The 22,926-nt window shown below is 43.2% G+C and overlaps 1 protein-coding gene and 1 pseudogene across 1 annotated transcript; one reads left to right on the forward strand and one right to left on the reverse strand.

Annotated features, from left to right (window-relative positions):
* Window positions 1–12,927: 12,927 nt before the first annotated feature.
* Window positions 12,928–16,450, forward strand: LOC131243885 (7-deoxyloganetic acid glucosyltransferase-like; annotated as a pseudogene).
* Window positions 16,451–18,732: 2,282 nt separating this feature from the next.
* LOC131243886 (17.8 kDa class I heat shock protein-like) lies at window positions 18,733–19,378 on the reverse strand. The gene has a single exon (XM_058243505.1). It carries the CDS (start codon window positions 19,258–19,260, stop codon window positions 18,781–18,783), a length of 480 nt encoding a protein of 159 aa, XP_058099488.1. The 5' UTR covers window positions 19,261–19,378; the 3' UTR covers window positions 18,733–18,780.
* Between the last annotated feature and the right edge of the window lie 3,548 nt (window positions 19,379–22,926).

A 22,926-nucleotide genomic window follows, 5' to 3' on the forward strand; every position in this document is an offset into this window, starting at 1 on the left:
CGGACGCAGCACACGTGCACGTACAGGGGGTGGGCATGGACAAATAAAACACGTACTTCATAATGGGTCCCACCGTCCAATGGTGTGGACGGTGAGGGTAAAACACATACACCATAGTGAATAAAACACATACATCATTGTGGGTCCCACATGGGGCCCACCATAACTTTTGTTTTCCATCCAATCTGTTGATAAGGTCGCACAGACCCGGATGAATAGGAAAAATAAATTTCATATGATCCAGAGCCTCTGTGACAACCCAAAAAGGTTTCAAGGGCAGACGTTAAATCCCACTGTTTTCTATAATGTGGGCCACCTGAGTCCTACCTACAACTGATTTTTGGGGTGGCCCACTGATCAGAGGGTACCCAACAAATGCACAGTATTGATCATCAACACCCATCATGGTGGGGCCCACGGCTGGGACCGTGGGTCCCTGCCTGTCCGTCCGTCAACCGCAGCAGCAGGCTACTGCAACGTTAGCAGCGCCTATTGCCTTATACATGTATTTTTATTTTTTTTTGAAAAGAGGGGTTTTTTTGAGGTTTTTCTGTGGCGCGGCCCACATCCGGAGAATCCACCCCACCCATTCGATCCTACGGCTTAAGACAGTCTAAATAAGCCTAATATTCGGTATATTTTGGCATATAGAAACAGCATGGTAATTTTCAACGGTAGAAAACCACTGTTTGTTATGCTATGGCCCGCTAGAAATTTGGATCAGCTTCATTTTTCGGCTCAACGCCTAAAATGAGTTGGGAAAAAAGATGAACGGCTTGGATTGAATCCATACGTCAATGTGGGGCCTATACAAGTGGCTCACCCAAATAGCCTTGAACCAAGGCTAATATTTGTGTTTTCCATTTAACTCCAGCGTCCAGGGACACTAGACGGTTTGGCCATTTTAAGCCTAGAAGATGGGCCTGCTCAGGTGGGCCACCAAATGATGGATGGTGTATATACAACACTTATAAAGAGGGTCCCACCTATAAATGGCTTGGATCAAATACATACTTCATGATGGGGTCCATCTAGGTGGGCCAAACAACCACATCATCATACACAAAACTAAAGAAAAAGAGAGGGAGAGAGAGAGAGAGAAAGAAAGAGGGGCACGTGTGATGGAGGGACCCCGACACTATGGGCCCTCGTTTTTAAGCATTCAATCATACATCAAGTGGGTCCCAATACATGTGGGCCCATCAAATCAAAAATCAACGGTGGAGATTACTTCTCCACTAAAATGGAAGGTCTAGATGACCTCTTTAGATCTTAGGAAAGTAAACATCATGATGGGGTCCATGGAGAATGAACCCATCATGGAATGATAATGAAAATCAAGGTAGGCCATCAGCCATATCAAGGGTCCAAAGTGAGATCCATACCATCAATCGGTAGGCCTCACTTGGCCCATCATAAAAATATGAAAATCTAGCCTATAAAAGCACCCACTGTTCGATCTTCTTGGTCCGATGGAATGCCGGTCTCCTTGTGTTTCACTTTGATGGTGGAAGATGAGAAATGAATGGCTAGGATGAAGGTTTTTGGGAGAGGAAGTGGGCCACACAAAACTCTTTTTTCTCTCCTTAGAAATGCTAGACGTCCACCACTCTTGCTAGCTTGAAAAATGTGTTCAGAAATGAGAGAGAGAGAGAGGGTTGTAAGGAGAGAGAGTTATGGGTGATGGATGTGTGGTGAGTGATAGATGGGAGGTGAGTGATGGGTGAGGTGAGAGATTGGTTGACTTGGTGGTTGCTTGACTTGTGAAGAAAGAAAGTATGGGTGCTCTTGTACTTGACATGAGGTGATTGCTTGATTGATTGGTTGATGGATTGATTGGACATGTTGTAGAGATTCTCTTGGGATTACAAACGCATGGCGTTTTCTTCAAAATAAACGCGGGCCCCCAACTCCCTACCAGGGTATCGAATCACTATGCAAGACGCATCGTTAAAACCGCGGCGACGGTGCGGTCGCAATAGTAAAAGTCTCGGATTAAACTGACTCAAATCTACAGAATACGATTTAGGTTCGTGCGTAAATGTCTATTATCGTCGCAGGTTGTCGGAATTTGTCGGGAAGGATCGCGGGAGTCGACGGAACAATACGGACGAGGATACAGGTCTTACAGACGAGCCAACCCGGACAGTGTTCAAGATGTCCGACTTATACAATGGCACCTGGATGAGGTCCTCTACGGGCTGACCGCGTTCGGGAGATTTGTCGCGCGGATCCAGGGTCTCGATCATCGAAATTTCTGCGGATGCTCGTAGAGCAGTAACATAACATCGTCGAGCATTGTGCTGATCTACTTTTACGATCCCAACGCCACTTTTGGTTGAAAACTTCATAGAAAGGTGATAGGCTGAGATGATGGCTTAGAGGAGGTAGAGGGAAGGTCGACCAAGGATCGCATTATAGACCAAAGACTGATCGACTATCAGAAAATCGACCATAACATTAGTTTGACTTGGCTCATCCCCGGCAGTGAGTGGGAGTTGAATTCCTCCTTTGAGAAGAATCTGTCTGCCCGAGAATCCGATCAATGGAGTCCTTATGGGCCTCAGATCCGAACGCTCCGTACCCATCTTGTTGAACGCCGATGTAAACACCACGTCCGCGGATGAGCCTGTGTTGACGAGGACCCTAAAGACTTGGCAGTTAGCGATAGTGACAGTGATGACCAGAGTGTCATCGTGCGGGTGATGAATACCCCTCGCGTCCACTTCAGTGAATGCTACACTGTATTTCTCGAGCTTTCTTTCCTTTGGGGGTCAAGCCAGAACCATAATTTCGGACTCAGGTCGAACAACATTCCTCGCATGGTTTTTACGGGCGTTATTCGAGTCGCCTCCACCCAGATGGCCACCGATAATAGTTCGGATATCCTCATTAGGTCGGTTATCATTCGGGCGTTCTTCCGTGGTTCTGGCTCCTAGGTCGACGTGTTCACCGAGGTGGCCCTCTCGGATAAGCCTCTTAATCTCCCACTTTAGATTATAGCATTCACTCGTGTTATATCCATGATTGCGATGGAAATGGCATACTTACTCTTACTTTGTCGGCGCGGATTACTCCAGAATTTGTCTGGCTAGTTAACGAATCTTTCGCCCCTGATCTCCATCAGAACATGCTCTTGCGGCTTGTTGAGTGGAGTGTACGTTGAAAACTTATGGTCGGGCTGCTTGCTCGACCTACGATCATCGCAAGACCGGTCATCCTTTCACTTCTTACCACCAGCCGAGTCAACTTCTTTTTTTACTGGCTCTTTGGTCGAGGTTTTTGCGTTTTGAGCGGCCTCACGCAGGATTTGGATTTTCTCAACGTCTGCATACTTCTCCGACCGGGGCATAAATTCAGCCAGAGTAGTGGGCGGGTTCTTGTCCAGGGATGCAAGAAACGGCCTGTCTCTGACTCCTTGCATAATAGAATACTTTCGGACTTGGAGTGATTCGAAATTGAAGCGCTTCATATAATCCTTAAGTAGCTCTCCCTTTTTTTGGATTATATTATTTAAGTGCACGGACGACTTTATCTTTTTCTTTCCCCTGATGAAATTGGCGAGGAAACCGTCGTTGAGCTCAGTGAACGAGTTGATGGATTTTGGTTTCAACTGTTTGAACCAAAGCCAAGCTACATCGGCCAACGTAAGAGAGAAGGCCCGACACATCACGAAATTCGAGGCATCGTGTAACTCCATATAAGTCCGAAAGGACTCAATGTGCTCGGTTGGATCAGTTTTGCCGGTGTAGGGCGTGATTTAGGGAAGGCGAAATCATTCCAATAGTCGAGCTTGCATGATCTCGTCTATGAATGGGGACGGCTTCGCTTCGGGTCCTGCCTGACTGGCATGGTGACTTTGCTTCATATCTGCGATTTCCTTCCGTATTTTCTTCCGTAGGTCTTGGAGTTCGACCTTCCAAGGTTCGTCGCTGTTAGCCGTACCCTCAACCGGGGGTCTGTTGTGCCTTATCCAATCTATTTCATGTTGTAGATTAGTGGTAGGCAGTGGGGTGGTCACGGAGACATGGGAGGACGCAGGCTCAGCCAGACCCTGGTGTTAACTTTGTTGAGGAACAGCTCCCGGGGCGACAGGCTGAGGGTCGACGAATTGTCGTGGGGCATTTGCCTGACCATCATCTTGTTGAGGCGGCTGGACATGATGGCGGTGAATCTGTTACACCATCTGCTTCATGTAGTTCATGTCGGTCTTGAATTCCTGAACCTCCTTATCCAATAGTCAGTTCCCTCGATTCCGTTGAGTGTGTCTGGTCGAAACAGAGGTTGCCTGACGGGCTACAGAGCCTTATCGATTATCCAATTGGTTTTGGGCCCCTTGGGCTCCATTTGTACCAGGCGGGCCCTCTGTCGCCGGTGGTCGGGTGACAGGGACCTCGCTGGGTTCATTCTGAACGGTTCTCCTTGTTCTTGCCATTGAAGATTACTCTGTGCTTAAGGAAACGACTTTTCGTATCGTATCCCACAGACAGCACCAAACTGTTGTTGTTATTTTCGGCTCGCCCCCTTTGTGGCACACAGGAAGAAGGAAAAAGGTGACACTGGCTTCACCAAGGGACCCTCCGATGCTTAAGTCAGAATCTGGGTCTTAGAATAAGGGTTTTAGGGTGAGATTTTTTGCATACCTTTCACCATAAAGGTGTTCTTATTTATAATGGTGTCATACCCCGTGAGGCTTTCGCAATTAGAGTAGATCTCAATCTCTTGGAATCTGTAATCCCTGGTGTTCCTGGATTTTCAGGGATCTTAGTTTATCTCCCGAAAATCTCGGGTGAAAATCCAGAGTTCTACTAGGTAACTTCCGGATATGGAGCAATATAGCTCGGCCAACTCTTATCTCTTCAAAACGGTCGTGTCGAGATAGGTTTTATGGCTAATTTCCGCCCACTCTAATGGCTGACCCAATTTATGGAACGGACTAAAGCTCAGGCGGCTCTAGGGCCAACTGATCATAGGCCAGATTGGGCTTTCCTCTGTGAGGCTTTTGATTAATCCTCGAGGTGCACTTCCCCCCTTAGAGGTTTCGCTTTATGGCTTAGGACATTCAGGCTACGGTCGGGCTAGGCGCCTCACGATCCGAGCTATGTTTCTCTATTCAGCGTTTGGGGGCTTTGGGCTTTATCCGGACTCGGCGCCCAACGAGTCCGAGCCATTGCTTCACTGACTCTTCTGACCCTCAAGCCGACTCAAGGACTTATCATATTTTCCCCCAACAAGCATGTTTGTGAGAAATTCACCCTGTCCATCCATTTTGCCAGATCAAGGTGGGACATGGACTAAAAATGAGACATCTAAAACTCAAGTGGGCCGCACAATTGAAAACAATGAGATTTTCTTTTTTCTTTCTTATAGACGCACTCACACCCACACACACCACATTAATTTTTCACCACAATGGGTACTCTAAACCCACGACTTCGTGTTGAAACTCTGGTGAGTCTAATAACGAGGATTGAACACCCATCACTGAAACATGTATCAACCACACAAGTTTTGGATTAGGCCTTTTTTTTTAGTAACTTTTTTCAGTTCAAGCCAATCGGAATGATTCGTATGGGTGGAATATAAAAATCACGGTGGACGCAAAAGAAGTTTAATTGGGTAGGTATGCATCCTAATACTAATGATGAGTCCAGTACAATAGTGTTATCTCTTCACCATCTTATTTTAAGAGAGTTGATCTTGGCCTTGTATCTTCACAATGATTTTGTTTGAATGCTTAAACATAGAAGGATGCCTGAAAATCATAACGTCCAACAATCAATATGGAGGTTGAGTGGAACCTAACCTATTAATTTTTATTGAGCTGCTAATGTAAGTAGGGTAAACAAAATGAACAGGTGGGGATGAAAATGCCTGAAAATCCAAATCAATGAAAGATTTGGAGTAGAATTTCATTTGCAACAAGTAAAAGAGTTACCAACTCTCAGAGCCTGTTTGTCTCTCGAGAATTATTTCCAGCAAGTGGGGTGAAATCACCATCATTACTCTCCTTGATCATTTAGTCAAGAGGTAGAATTGCTAGTCAAATGTAGATGTATTTATGAGACATTTAGGGCCTGTTTGAATCACAAGTTGCTTAAGAAAAGTAGCTTATCTTAGTTTCTAAGATAAGTATGCTTGACGAACAATATACTCATCATCTTCTCCTCCCTTTTGTCTCTACTTATTCCTCTCTTACTCAGCTTATGAAAAGTAAAAAAGCTATTAAAAAAAATAATAAATTAATTAGAGTATTATGTACTTTTAAATAAAAAGGTTACTTATAACTAATCATAAACCAAACTTATATGAAATAAGTCACTTATATCAGTAGAAAAAGTAACTTATTTGGTGGTATCCAAATGGGCCCTTAAACTAATGGTTGCACTTTTACTTGATAATATCATGAATATCTTCAATTCAAACAGTAACACTAGATTATTTTAGTGATGATTTAATAATGAAGTAATATAAAATTATCATTATTAAGATTTTTTCATCAGGATTTTATCGTAGATAAATCTACCAATATAAAAATTACTTTCATTGAGGTCAAATTCAACTAATTTTAGATAACAATTTAAGATAATTCGTAATTATTATCTATTTCCTTTACATTACTATCATAACTATTGAAATAAATAAGCCCTTAACTTATAAAGAAACAATTTATATTCCAAATTGATGTAGAGCGGGTCGCGGAAACTTTCAAGTCCAAGATGAACCAAAGAAGGCTTGATCGGAGGCGGAAGTCATCAAGACCGTTAGAACCTTAAAACAAACATATCTCACAAACTGGAATGAGTTACTCGACATACCATATATGATTTTGGGGTAGGACGAGCTACTTTAGACAACCAACCCACATGGCCGGGCTGCTCACGCCAAATTTGCGAGATTCCATTGGATCGACGATCGAATTCCATGTTTATTTCTGTTTTTACTATTTTTATTTAGTTTTGGTTTGATTGTAACTCTTCATCCATTAGGCTTTAGGAGTTGTGTTCAACATGAAAAGTGCTTAGAATAATTAGGAGAATAACGTGGTTAAGCGACATAGGATACTAGAAAAGTAAATTTACTATTTATAGTAAGTTAACGAATTTTAGGGAGTTTTAGTTGTAGTTTAATTCAGTAACTTGTTCCAAAGCTTGGTATCCCTATTTAAAGGGTTGTAGACTTTTTTTTCTTTTTTTTTTTCAAAAAAAATTATTTCTAGTTTCTATGTTTTCTCATGGATTCGAGAAGTAGGAGTCCAGAGAAACTTGGTGACTTCGAAGTAGTTATCCTTAAGGAAGACACTGATCGACCTCATCACGTTCATCCCTGCATCACAAACTCCGGTGGATAACATGGAGTGTGTGTACTAACATGGGTGTGTCACTTTGGAATTCTGCCAATTGCTACCACACCCTCAATAACCTCTCTTCCTAGCAGGCACACTCACCCTACGGAAAAAAAAAAAAATAATAATAATAATGAATTTGGTTGGGACAATGTGCTGTACACACCAACTGTGAGAAAGATCGGTGTGAAATATTCAAGAACATATTCATACTCTATTGTGTTTAGTTAGAGGATTCATTGATTTGAGATGTGTAGGCACCTCATTGGTTTCACTCAACATGGGGGAACTTTCTCTAGCAACATGTAATTTTTAAAGGTCAATGGTTGTATTTACTCAGAAATTTACAACCTACGCTTGCTCTGAAGTCTTGTCCATTACACTTATCTATAGAGTTTCATCCATGTCACTTTGGAATTCTGCCAATTGCTACCACACCCTCAATAACCTCTCTTCCTAGCAGGCACACTCACCCTACGGGGCAAGAAAGGGTTAGCCTGGGTCTGGAATACCCAACCCGTTGACAGCCTTGGTGCAAATGGCTACAAGCATAATGGAATACTCTATGATACATGTTTTAAATAATGCATAAAAACATAGGACCCACAGTATTATATATGTAAAATTCACTCTTCCAATTAAAATTTATCCTTAATATTAGGTCCTAAGGCCAAAAATCAACTAGATACACAACTTAGGTTGGCCACACCACATAAAACAATGGGATGATATGCAAACCATAGGTTTTTGCGAGGGGTCATCATGGTGGGTATCTTTCATCAAACCCATTAATCAGGTATGACTCACTAGGATGAAAAGAAAATACAAAAAATCATCTTGAAACAAATCTCAGGTTGGCCACACTATGTGAATTTAATAGCTTTGGGTGTAAATTTTTATTGTTTCGTGTGGCTCATATGAGCTTCTAATTGAACATATCTTTTGTATGTATGGTCTAAATAATGGTTTTCACCTGATGGATGAAGTGATTATACAAATGCAACATGATGGACCCATAGAACTTGGGTGTTTTACACAATGCCTACATTTTCATTCTCCCAAGACAGGTGTGCGGCATGCATGGCATTCTTTTACATGAAATTGGGTCGCATTGAGACATTATACGCTTATAACTATTCTTTTCTTACGTGTGCCAGATTTCACGAGCTTTCATTGCAGTCAATGGACTTTCTCCGTAGGATGCCCTACTTAGCTCCATGAGTGCACAGGTGTGGTGGCCAGACCATACATCTTTAAAATCATAAGCAACTCATGATGGTCCCCAAACAAACAGATGAATTAAATTGTTGATTTGATCTATTTTTATTTAAATAATTTTATTGTCTAATTTTTAGGCCATTGATCAAATGGTTAAATTTGTTAGATTGGTGTGATATTTTCATGGTAGCCCATGAAATATGCATTGGCCAGAATGAACCTTGTAGATCAATAGATTGGACTGTTGAAGTTCCAAATACAACTTGGAGCACTGTGACTTCTAGTGCTTTGAGAGTACAAGAGCATTTCTCATAAATAAACTTACAATTTTAAATAATATTCACATAATAAATTTCTTAAGGTTCTCCATTTTTCCTGTCAATATCCAGATATCGTTGCAATAAAAATGTGATATTACGAATTCTGCCAGTATTTGAAAAACTTGCAAGAATAAGGCGAAAAATAATGTTTGGCCCATTTTCTTCAATATTATCACAATATTTCAAAATTTTAGCAATATTTATCACACTTCCTGCTAGGATCAGGTTAAACTTGGGTCTAGGGTTTTTTTTTTTTTTTTTTTTGTTTACACCCGCACTCTACATGGTTACTCAACCCATGACCTCATTGTTGAAATTAACCCACAGGGTCTACAACTGAGCCATGAGTAGGGACCCAAATTTTGGGTCTAAGTTGGTTAGGGTCAGATCCATCAACTTATATCCAGTTAGAATCTAGGTCCAATTAATTTTAATAGTAGTAATGTACATATATTATATTATATATTGTATTATATTATTTCAGCAACCTAATAAAGTTTCCTAATGCATGTAAGAAAGACCATTTAGTGGGAGCAGATTAGGTGTGGCCCTTACCATGGGGCCCACCTTGATGTACATAATCTATATTCAGGCCATTAATCTGTTTTGGTTTTGGTGGATCATTTTAGAGCATGAGCCAAAAATTGAAACCAGTCCAAATCTCAGGTGAACCATAATATGAGAAACAGTGGTGATTGACCATTTAGAACTTATTGTAAGCCACATAAGTTTTGGATCAAGCTGATTTTTGTTTTTTTTTTCCTCCTTGTTTGTGTGACCTTATCAACAGGTTGGATGGCAGATAAACATTATGGCAACATTGCAATGGACCATAAGAAGTTTTTAATGGTGGAGCAATCAATCACTATTCTTTCCTATGTTAAGGCCCACATGAGATTTTGATGTGCTTCATTTTTGGGCTCATGCCCTAAAATGATATGGCATAAGAGATGGACAACATATACATAGAATAAATACATCTAGGTGGATTCCACGATAAGGGCCCCACCTTCTTGGGTGAGGTTGGGGCCACACCTAATCCACTCCCTTTTTGGTAACACACTTGTCAAGAGGCACATGTGCATGAACTAATTCTTTTTTGGGTGAGCCTAGTTAGGTAAATACTCTTCTTTAACACAAACCCAACTAGAAATCTAGATATAAAGACCTGATAAACATCCAACAGGTAGTTGAACCCGGTTAAATTCCATGCGGTTTTCAAGAATGATGCTCAGGTTAGGAAATAAATAAACCCACGGTCAGCCAGGGTCCCAAGTCTAAAGGACCTGCCTGAACTCAAATTGATGATATCACTGGACAGTAGGCTGCTGTTTGAGATGAAGTTCACACAAAACATGTTTAAAAGTTATTCCTTTTAAAGTAATTTATTGTCCAATTAAATCATGCAATGTCAAGGATGGAGGGATCGTTCAGTCTAAGCAGGGCTAGTACCCAATTTGTATCTCTACTGGTATCACGACATGGAAGGATTTAATTGGACAATGAGCTGCCATTTGAAGCCTAGTCAAATACATAGAATTATTGCTACTAGATTATTGCTACTCCTAGCGTTTGCCTATTTCTCTCCTATAAGCTAGGTTCTGTGTCTCTCAGTCGGCTCCCATATCTTGAACTACTCAACCGTGGTTTTCTCTCTACTCATTAAATTTTGAATGAATCAACCACATTACTTCATCGGCCATCAAATAATGTATAGCATTAGATTTATACCAGGTATAATTCCACAAAAAGCACTCCAAGTATCTTGAAGATCTTTTTATCTACTTATTATCTCTCGTGCAATGCCACATGTTGTCTTCTTATTGGCTTTTTTCATAATAGCCAAAAATAGAATACAACACATATAAGAGAATCTTCCCAATATATTTGGCCTCCAACTATATAGGGACATTTACTTACAATTTTGGACAGAATAATTATGATACAATTAGTTGTATAACTAAGTATAGACATCTACTTACTATTTTTCTCGGTATAGTTATGATACAACTTTCGGTGCAAGTATAGACATCTATTTACTAACTTGCACAAGATGGATATGATACAATTTAATACATGGAAGTGCATTCTCACCAACTCAAATATTGTATACCATTTAGAAAGATCACGGTGATTCCATCTTCCTTCGCGTTGTTGAAGTAGCATATCTCAAAAATCACATTTCTAGCTAGCCATTTAACTACTGACTAGTAAATAAATGGCTAGAAGTATGGGGGTGGTTCAAACTTTAAAACAAAAACTGAGACTATTATTGTTTCCCATTTATTGCAGTATGCTCCATCCAAAGTTAGGTAAGTGATGCCAGTGAATCCATATTATCTTGCGATGATTCTCCGCTACTGCTAAGATTCATGGTCCACCGTCATGTATGTGATATATCAACTTCGTTCACCCGTTTCTCTAGGTGATTCTAGGATGTTAATTAAAAATTGGATCGGCATGGAACTGATCAAGTGGGCCACACCACAAAAATATACAAATACAAGTGAGCCACACCATAAGATATTTTGGAGAGAACTCCTGCCTCCGGGTTGTCCTTGCCTCAGTGGTAGACTCTGAAGAGTTTCAAAGACCCAGAGTTCCAACAGGGTCTTTGGTTCGATACCCACAGGTGGTCAAATCCTACTATGGCGTGCGGGGGTATATGTGTCCGGAAGCAACGGTATGTTTTCGATTTTACCTTCCCAAAAGTTTGACAGATCCAAAGCTCCAAAGGATGGGAATTGAATGATTACAGTCTGACACTTTTTGTGGGCTACATGAGTTTTGGATTAAGTTGATGTTTTATATTTTTCTTTCATTTAAGTTTATATGACTTTAGGAGCAAGTTGGATGGCAAATAAACACCTTTAATGACCCCTAAAAAGTATTTAATGGTCCCAAAAAGTTTTTAATGGTCAATATTCATTCAACACTGTTTCCTGTAATGTAGTCCATTTGAGATTGGTATATACCTAGTTTTTTGTCCCATGCCATAAAATGATCTATAAAAATAGATGGACGGCATAGATGAAACACATACATTATGATGGGCCCCACAGCACCGACCACCAGCCATTGGCCGGTGTCAGGGGGAGTAGCCACCGGTGAAAAGGATAGATCTCGATGAAGCAGGCACACCAGCCAATCCGCTTTCTCCATTGTGGGGTGGGCTGGTGGTCGGTGATATGTGGTTCCCACCATGATGTATGTGTTTCATTGATTCTGTTAATTCATTTTTACCGATAATTTTAGGGCTTGATCAAAAAAACAAGAGGCCAGTAAATCTCAGGTGGACAACACCACAGGAAAACATAGTGATTAGATATCCACCGTTAAAATCCTCCTAAGGCCCACTGTACTGTTTATTTGACCTCCAATCTTTGATTATGTCATAGAGGCCATATGAAGGGAAAAACCAAAGATCAGCTTGATCCAAAACTTTTATTGCCCAAAAAGTTTCTAATGTTTGACTCTCGTTCAACACTGTTTCCTGTAATGTGGTCCACTAGAGATTGGGATATACCTCAATTTTGGCCTCATACTATAAAATGATCTGAAAAAATAGGTGGACGGCATGGATGAAACACATACATCATAGTAGGGCCCAGAGAGCACCGGCCACCAGCCATTGGCTGGTGGCAGGGGGAGTAGCCAATCCATTTTCGTGAAAAGGATAGAGGGAACGAAGCCATCATGATGTGCTACCTGGTCCTACCGGTGGAGTTAACGTTGCGTAAATTCACACAGATTGAGCAATCTTAACCTTTCGATCTCATTCATTGAATTTGGACATTCTCGATTTATTTGAACCATCCGTTATCATAACCCTCAGTTGTATGAATCATGATCGTCCAGTGGCGGTAATTTACTAGGCCATGCACTATCCACAATCAGCCATATGATTTGGTTGGCTCGTGTATCAACTGCACGAGTGCTCGGCATAGAACGGGATGTTCGCCTAACTTGTTTAAACCGGTGGTAAACAAACTTATTAGCCACATCGATTATAAATAGCGATTCCCGCGGAGAGAAAAATCGTCCCAGCATTGGGCAACCATGGAGAAAGCTACCCCGCACGTGCTCATTTTCCCTTTCCCACTCCTCGGCCACAACAACTCCATGCTCAGGTTAGCAGACCTCTTATGCCTAGCTGGCATCCACGTCACTTTCCTCAACACCGACCACACCCACCACCGCCTCCTCCGCTCCAACCCTAACCTCCTGGCCGGCCGGCCCGGCCTTCGATTCCGAACAATCTCCGACGGCCTCACGGTAGACGAGTCCCGACGGCCCGCTCGGTTCACGGACCTCTTCTTCTCGCTCAGATCGGCGACGAAACCGCTCCTCAGGGCGATGCTGGCCGGTTCCGGCGGGCGGCCGGGATCTGACGACACGGTGACGTGTATTGTGGTGGACGGGCTCTTGACGTTTGCGATCGATGTCGCAGATGAGCTTGGAATCCCCATTTTCATCTTTCGTACGGCCAGCCCATGCAGCTTCTGGACTTTTTTCTGCGGTCCGGCACTCGCAGCAGGAGGGGAGTTCCCATTTGAAGAAGGTGAGCTTGTACTCTCGACTCGATGCTTTCCTTCTTTTGGGCGCAGCTTCGGTGGAACCCCGGATCCACCGAGGCTGACAGTCACGTACGTGTCTTGAATCCACAACGATCCACTCATTTTGAAAGCTCATTTTAGGTGATGATCTCATAAATGAAGCAGATCCAAATCTTCTATAGAAAGTACACGAAACAGTGGTAATTGACTATTAAAAACTACTTATGGCTACAAAAGCTTTAAGATCGAGATGATATTTGTGTGGTCTCTTCACACTTAGGTCCCTGTGGTACACCTAAGATTTTTGTCAGCTTCATTTTTTGGACCATGACTTAAAATGAGCTTTCAAAATGGTTGGACGGTGTGGATTCAAGACACATACATCACTGTGAGTACCACAGTTAGGGGTCCACGCGCCGTTCTTTTAGCAGCATACTCGAGGTTTTCGGTGGAGAGGAGACGTGGCGAGATGCTATTAGTTAGGCCGTATATCATCAGAGATGAGTCGAGTACGTACTCGGCCTTGAGAGGGCTTTGGAAAGGCCGGCCCATCTCTGATAGTAAACGAGCCCACCAGTCGCACCTCGACACACCATCCAATTGCACCTTGCCACGTCTCGTCAGCACCGTATTTCCTGCCAAAAGCCTTTTGCAGGAAGTTCTTGCGCGGAACCCAGGTGGGGCCACTGTGATGTTTGCGAGAATCCACCCCGTCCATCTGTTCCAATGCCCAAGTGGGTCGAAAACGTGAGAATTGGACGTCCACATTTGAAATGTCCGTGGGGCCACAGAAGTTTTGAATCATGTTTATTTCAATGTTTTCAGTTCATCCCAGTTGGAATGACCTTAGGAACCGTATGGGTGGCATGTAAACATCACTGTCGACCCCGGGGAGATTTCAACGGTAGGAATTTCACTAACCACGTTTTCCTTTAGTACGGCCCCCTTAAGTCGCGGATCTTTCTCACTTTTCTTCTCATATCTTAAAATTGAGCTCACAAATGAATGAACAGAGTGAATTTCTCACAAACATCACGGTGGCCTCACTTGGGTTCCAGTGCGGGAACTTACTGCAAAAGATTTTCGCAGGAAATCCGCGTCATCCCGTCCGGACTTCAAATGGGAGCGGATGCATTTCTACACTGAAATCGGATTGCGTAGTGAGTTACTCAGGACGCTCTTATCGTACTGAGTAAACTCAGTTGGGCCCACCTTGAATGTATATGGTCTATCCACGCCTTCCATCCGTTTTTCCATATAATTTTAGGGGTTGAGCCCAAATTTAAAGTATATACAAAGATCAAGTGGATCATACCACAGGAAACTGTGAGGCTAATGATTTCCACCGTTGAAACATTTCTAGGCCTCACAGTGATGTTTATTTGCAATCCAACCTTTCCATAAGATCAGATAGACATGGATGAATAGAAAACACAAATATAAACTTGATCCAAAACTTTCGTAGCCTCCAAGAAATTTTCAACGTTAGACGTTCAATTCAACTGTTTCCGGTGGTGTGGTCCATTTGAACATTGTATATGCTTCATTTTTGGGCTCAAGCCCTAAAATTATATGGGGAAATGGATGGACGGAGTGGATAAAATACATAAATCATGGTGGACCTCACATATTTTACTCAGTACGCTAGGCATAGTGAGTTACTCACTACGCAATCCGCTTCCTTCTACGCTTACTTTAGCTCGCGGGAGGTTTTTTAGACACTCTAAAAATAGTTGCATTCTGTCTCAGACGACATGGATCGGCCCATAAGAGGTGTCCCGGGAATGGAAGCCTTCCTCAGACGTCGAGACCTACCGAGTTTCTTCCGAGTCAATCAACTCAGTGACGTGCATGTCCAACGCATCTTGACCGCAACTCAAGACACGACTCGAGCCTCGTGCCTCATTCTCAACACCTTCGAAGACATTGACGGCCCCATCCTGTCCCATATCCGAGCCCACTGCCCCACAACGTATGCCATCGGACCCCTCCACGCCCACCTCCAATCTCGACTCACCGAGTCAAACGATTCCCCACCTACCGATTTCACCCCATCTTCCATCAGCTTCTTGACGGAAGACAGGTCCTGCATGACGTGGCTTGACTCCCAGCCACACAAATCCGTCCTCTACATCAGCTTCGGAAGTTTCGCGGCTGCGACTGGGGACCAGTTGCTGGAATTCTGGCACGGCGTGGTCAACAGTCAGACCCGCTTCTTGTGGGTCATGCGCCCCGGACGTCGTTGATGGAATGGGTCAGATCCCAGCCGAGCTTAGGGAAGCAACAGACGAGAGGGGGAGACTTATAGGATGGGCCCCACAAGTGGATGTGCTGGGCCACACGGCGGTGGGCGGGTTCTTGACTCACAGCGGGTGGAACTCGACGTTGGAGAGCGTGTCAGCGGGAGTACCGATGATTTGCTGGCCCTTTTTCGCGGACCAGCATATCAATAGTCGGTATGTTGAGGAGGTATGGAAGGTTGGTTTGGACATGAAAGATAGATGCGATAGAAGAACGGTTGAGATGATGATCAGGGAGTTGATGGAAGGGAAGCGGGAAGAACTGGTGAAATCGACGGCTAGGATTGCTGATCTGGCGAAGAGAAGTGTGAGCCAAGGTGGGTCATCATACATGAGTTTTGAGAAATTGCTGGAGGGCATCAGATCAATCAACTCCGGGCCGCATCCTGATGGAGGAAAATGATACTGGACGGTGTTAGAGACTCATCTTCATCGTACATGGGCATATATGAATCATGACCATCCAGATTGGTTCACCATTTAAAAATGATAAAATCTGATAATCCACACCATTGGTTTCTGTACTCTTCCCAACATATCATTTGTTAGCAGTTCTGTCTTTGTTTAAAAATTCGAAAACCCGGCTCGCTATAGGTTTTGGCGAGTTGAGTGCATCTGCGACTTGGTCGAGCCAACTCGTGACTCAGTATGGATAATAAAAAGTAATAAAGAAGAAGAAGAAGAAAAGAAATTAAGAGAAATGGAAAAAAAAAAATCAGGAAAATTGGTAAAATAGTGGGAAACATCTATTATTTTGCATTTTGTGTGGGTAGCATGGATTACTTGGGTTGGAGTTATTCTACGGAAGTATTTACTTTTGGCCAAATAGAAAGAAAGCTTTTATTTAAAAAATAAATAAAAAGAAGTAGAAAAAAGAAAAGGAGAAGCATTAAGTGTTTGAATAGATCATTCTTACCATGATCAATGCAAGAGAGATACGGGACACTGATAGCCTGCTGATCCGACTTTGTGGGCCAATGTGATGTATGTGTTTTATCCACATTGTCCATCCATTCTGCCGGCTCTCTCTAGGTTTGAGCCCGAAAATAAGGCAGATCCAAAGTTCAAGTGAACCACACCGTTGAAAACTTATCCAGGGGCTATGGAAGTTTTGAATTCAGCTGATTTTTTGGTTTTTCCATCATCCATGTGTGTGACCTTATGAGCAGCGTGGATGACAAATAAGCATCATAGTAGGCCCTAAGCGTGTCATTTTCTCCACTATTTCCTGTGGTGCGGTTGACTTGAACTTTGAATTTGCCCTTTATTTTTATTTATTTATTTATTTATTTATTTATCGTGCCCTAAAATGGGATGAACCGGGTGGTTTCTTATTTACATCAAGGTGTGCCCGACTATGTAGAAGGCATGCCTAAGGCTGTGGGGAATTGGTGGTTTCTTACTCACATCAAATTGGGCCCCACGTTGTAGAAGGGGCATTATTATGTCCGACAAATGGTGCGGATTATGTGCGGCCCCAACCTTACCCAAAACATTTACACCCTACATTCTGTTGTGTGGTCCACGTGAGGTTTAGATCTAGCTCATTTTTTAGGCTCAACCCTAAAACGATCTCGTCAGATGGGTCGGACAGTTTGGATATAATACTTCATGGTGGGGCCCACACGACCAATGTGGGTTAGATCCCTTAGCATGGGCCCACGTGATGTATGTGGCTTATATCCATGCCGTATGTGGCTTATATCCATGCTGTCCATCCATTTTGATGGCTCATTTAGGACATGATCCCAAAAATGAAGCATATCCAAATCTTAGATTGACCATAATACAGAAAATAGTGTAATCAACCATGAAAGACTTCTCATTGGCCGCAAAAGTTTTGGATCAACGTGATATTTGTGTTGGTCTCTTCATCCAGGTCTTTGTGACCTGTCAACAGTTTGGATGGCAGAAAAATCAACATTCCGGTGGCCCATGAGGTTTTTAATGGTGAGGATTCAATCATGACTGTTTCATGTGGTATAATCCACCTAAGATTTCGATCTGCTTCGTTCATGGGATCATGAACTCTTCGTGGACCACACCAAGAATAGCAGTGGGACAATGAGACGCCTACCACATCGCTTATTTTCTATCAGATCTGTATGAAGATGAAAAACAAATATCCATATTGATCCAAACAACCCCACTGGTTTTTGCATAGTGATCCAATTGATCTTTCGATGTGCTCCAAATGGACGGACGATTTGGATATCATATAACTCATGATGGGACCCACAGAACTTGGTGACGTCAACACATCAGCCAGGTCAGTGGTGTGTGGTACACCAGCCAATCCCCTTCCAAGGGCAGCGTAGAAAGGTGAGACCATTGGATACGTTCGGATCCTTGATAGACAGGATAGTGAGCGCGGCTGCACCACTATTACAGACCGGGTAGGCTGGACACAAGCCAGGTGGGCCCGCCACAATACGTATAGCGCTGGGCCGCATCTAATAAGCACCGGTGGTTTGGACCCGGACTGATCCAAGGATAGGACCAGCACCCAGCTTTTGCGATACTTTCCACAGCGTTAGGCCCAAAATGGCGTCAATAGGATCTACGATTTATGTTGGCGGGACTGGACCTGGGGCATTTAGAGCCATGAGTGGTTATGTACCAAGCCTGTCCATCTTGTGGGTCCCATCACGGATGGCCCATTTTTGAAATCACGCCTGTCATCGTAGAAATCAATTTTCTTGTTGGCCATCAGCCGCTGTTGATTCCTACCATTGTTCTGCAAGGATTGTCCGATCCACATACAGATTTTTAAACATTTCCCATCATGGTAAAGGCAACAATATTAACGGTCCTGATTAACAATCCAACAACACTACGTCCCACATTTTTTATTAACAACGCGGAAGAAAACTCCATTAAACAGTGAAAACCAGAACTACAGTATATTTGTTGAAGAAAGGTAGTCCGCAGAACTACCATAACACGCAACACAAACAAGCAACACCGGAACAACACGTAACAAAATACCCGCAAGGACTAGAGACCATTTACCATTCTGCCTATTATGCCCTTCTCCTTTCTCAGCCAGAGATTTCAATGGCCTTCACATCGGGCTTCTTCACCTCCACTTTCGGAACCGTTACAGTCAGGACTCCGTTCTCCATTGCTGCCTTCACTGCCTCCACCTTCGCATTCTCCGGCAACCTGAATCGCCTCAGGAACCTGCCACTTGTCCTCTCGACGCGGTGCCACGTGTCGTTCTTCTCCTCCTTGTCCTTGCTTCTCTCGCCGCTGATCTGGAGCACTCTCCCTTCTTCAACCTCCACCTTCACCTCCTCCTTTTTCAGCCCCGGCAGATCTGCTTTGAAGACATGCGCTTCGGGAGTCTCCTTCCAATCTATCTGCGTGTTTGCGAATTGGGAGGTTTCTCTGGCGAAATCAGAGCGAGATGGGAAGAGAGAGGAGTCGAAGGGGAAGCCTTGAAATGGGTCCCATACGTCGAGGGAAAAGGGATCGAAGACGTTGGTTCTGCGGCCAAAGATGCTGGGGATGATCGACATCTTGATGATTGCGAAGTTTGTAGAATGGGATTGTAGAGATTGGGATTTTTTTAGTTTTGATGGGCGTTTGGGAGATATGAGAGATGGCTATTTGGAAATTCCTTCTGATGGTTTGCGAAGGAACGTGATTGGGTATTTAGATAGATGAGAGGAAGGGTCTAGAGAAAGGAGACGGGTCCTGAAGCTTCGAGATGATTTCAGAAAGCAATGGCATCGTGGGGCATGCGGATTGTGTGGTGACACAAACATCACCTAGCTACGTACTGTCAGGATCCTGTGGGGCCTACTGTTATGTATATGCTTTATCCACTCCGTTCATCCGTTTTTCAGATCATTTTAGGATAACAGCCTTAAGTTGAAGCATATCTGAAGCTTTAATGGACCACGCCAAGGAAACAGTGGGGATAATAACGTCCACCGTTAAAACCTTTCTAGGGCCCACCTTGATGTTTATTTTGCCATCCAAAATTTTTATAAGGTCACACAGACCTGGATTAAGGGAAAACATAAATATCATCTTGATCCAAAACTTTAGCGGCCCCAAGAAGTTTTCAACGGTGGGCGTTATTATCCCCACTGTTTCCTTTGGTGTGGTCCATGTTAGTTTTTTATATGCTTAGGTTTTGAGCTAAGGCCCTAAAATTATCTTATAAAATGGATGGACAGACTGGATAAAATATATAAATCACGATGGACCCCACAGAGTTTTCTTACGCAATCCGCTTCCCTTGGCCACTCACCGTTAAACTCCACATTGCATTTTTTTCTGGACGCGAATTTCTTCCTGCGCTGGGAATCCAGGCCCACTGTGATATTTGTAAGAAATCCTCCCCTTTCATCCGTTTTTTTAGTTAATTTAAAGATATGATGCAAAAAATGAACCGTATCCAAAGCTCAAGTGGGCCGTACTAAAGGAAAATGTGGTTATGGAAATTCCTACTGTTAAAATCTACCTGGGCTCGACAGTGATGTTTACAATCCATCTATACCGTTAATAACTTCATTCCTAGTGGGATGAACTGAATAAAAAATATTAGCATTACTCAAAACTTCTGTGGCCCACGGATATTTCAACCATGAACGTTCAATTATCACTTTTTTGGCCCACTAAAGCTCTAGAAACTGTTCATTTTTGGTTTCAAGTCTGACTTGAACTCAAAAAACATATTGACGGATATGATTTCTCACAAACATCATGGTGGGCCCCACCTGGTTCCTAGCGCAAGAACTTCTTGGAATGTCTTTTGGCAGGAAATCCACGTCCGTGCGTGGCCGAGAGCGTTCACGGCCTAAACGGAAAAACATCCGTTAACGGATCTCCGTTGACAGTGTATTTATTGAAAGGAAACAGCGGCTTGGCATCCAGAATGGCGTTTTGCCACATCACTTCAGTGGCGTTTTGGCTACTGAAGCGTTCAGTATCCAATCCGCTCCCTGAAGCTTCGAGATGATTTCAGAAAGCAATGGCAACGTGGGGCGTGCGGATTGTGTGGTGACACAAACATCACCTAGCTACGTACTGTCAGGATCCTGTGGGGCCCACTGTTATGTATATGCTTTATCCACTCCGTTCATCCGTTTTTCAGATCATTTTAGGATAACAGCCTTAGGTAGAAGCATATCTGAAGCTTTAATGGACCACGCCAAGGAAACAGTGGGGATAATAACGTCCACCGTTAAAACCTTTCTAGGGCCCACATTGATGTTTATTTTGCCATTCAAAATTTTTATAAGGTCACACAGACCTGGATTAAGGGAAAACATAAATATCATCTTGATCCAAAACTTTAGCGGCCCCAAGAAGTTTTCAACGGTGGGCGTTATTATCCCCACTGTTTCTTTTGTTGTGGTACCCTTGAGAGTCGGATATACTTCAAATTTAGGTTCAGGCCTAAAATAATCGAGAGAAACGAATGGACGGATAAGATAAAACACATACATCACGGTAGACCCTACAGAATCCTAATACCACGTAGCTAGGGAGTGTTAGGGTCACTAGCAATCCGCGTCCGTATCACCTATGCCTATAAGTGGGGTCCATCTTTCGGTGATCCAGACCGTAGCTATTTTTAATCCAAACATGTATGGAGAGAGTTCCCCAGGAATAATCATTTATGAGACGTTCACAGACCAATATTAGGACCGTTTGAGTGGGCACTGCACATGAACGGTTAGGATCAGAACACATGGCTTATATTATAATTCTAAAGGGTGTTTGAATGGGCATACAGTTACAGGCTTGTAAATCACAAGCCCGGCCCATTTGTTCATGGCTTTGTGAGCTGATCCTGGCCTGGCCCACAAAGCCAATCCACAACCGGCTTTTTCGGCGCCCAACCCCGTTCCTAATTGCCTATTTGGGCTTGAATCGTTTAAAAAAAAAAAACCCATGATTGTCTGCGCCTGAAGACTTCCCGGTCTGGGCTAACTGTTATTGATGCTGTCTACGTGGGCCCAAGCACGAGATCATGACCATATTTTCATAAGAAGCAACTGGGTCTCAATTGTCGGACCCTGATCATCACAACCGTAAGAATTGTTGATCGGATGGTGTAAACGGCATGCTAAGCAAAGGCTCACTTGGACCACCAACAATGTCAGCCTCAAAATGAAATAAAGACTGAAATTAATATTAACGATCGCACTACACCAGTTGGGTTTGTGTCAACCTGAGACCCTCGTTTATGGAACCCGGACAATAAGCCGTCCATGTACGGGCTCCTGTAGGGCCCACTATGATGTATCTGTTTATCTATGCTATCCATATATTTTATCAGATCATTTTAATATACGGGCCCAAAAATGAAGTAGATACAACGCTCAAGTAGACCACACCAAATGGTGAGCTTGGGTTGCATTAAATGCATGAAGCATTAAATGCGAGAGTCATCTCTATTGTGGTCCACTCGAGCGTTGTATCCGACGCATTTTTGGGATCATACCATAAAATGAACTGAGAAAATGGATGGACGGCGTTGATAAACAGATACATCACGGTGGGCCCCACAGGAGCCCCTTATATGGACGGCTTATTGCTTCCGCCGTTTGTTGTTCCGTAGATTCACATCATTTTTATCAGAATCATAGATGGGCTTGGGCCTTGTTTTTTGGGTTGTCGGAGAGTCAGACAACCGTCCATTTGTTGCACATGGGAATCGGGCCTAGCCCCAACCCACAGGTATACAGAAAATAGATCCAAAACCAGCCCACCGGACGGTTAGGATTCATTGCCAGCCCTGATTAACATTGGATAAATTTTCTACCGCAACAATCCTGCCATTGGATCTGTGGCCTAAAACAGATTGTTAAGAAGATACATCACAGCGGTTCATTTTCAATTGAAGGGGAGTGATCACATGGACTCGAGTTAGAACTGGGTGAGGTCCACCGTGATGTGTGATTGCCATCTAAGCCGTCCATTATATGTGCTCCCCGTGTTAGGCCTAGATCCCAAAATACAGCCTCCATGATTCAGGTGGGCCACACTAATGGGAGAGGTGAGGGACACTGGAAGGGGAATACCCATCATAGAAACTTCCAAATGGAGTAATGGGTCTAACAGGTTATATACATGTCATCCAAGCCATCCATCAGATGGGACCCACGAGAACGAAGAGACCCAATAAAAATCAAGTGACTCAAAAACTTGGGTGGTTCAGAACAAGT

Source organism: Magnolia sinica, chromosome 4 (assembly GCF_029962835.1).
Source record: "Magnolia sinica isolate HGM2019 chromosome 4, MsV1, whole genome shotgun sequence".
NCBI classification, from domain to species: Eukaryota; Viridiplantae; Streptophyta; class Magnoliopsida; order Magnoliales; family Magnoliaceae; genus Magnolia; species Magnolia sinica.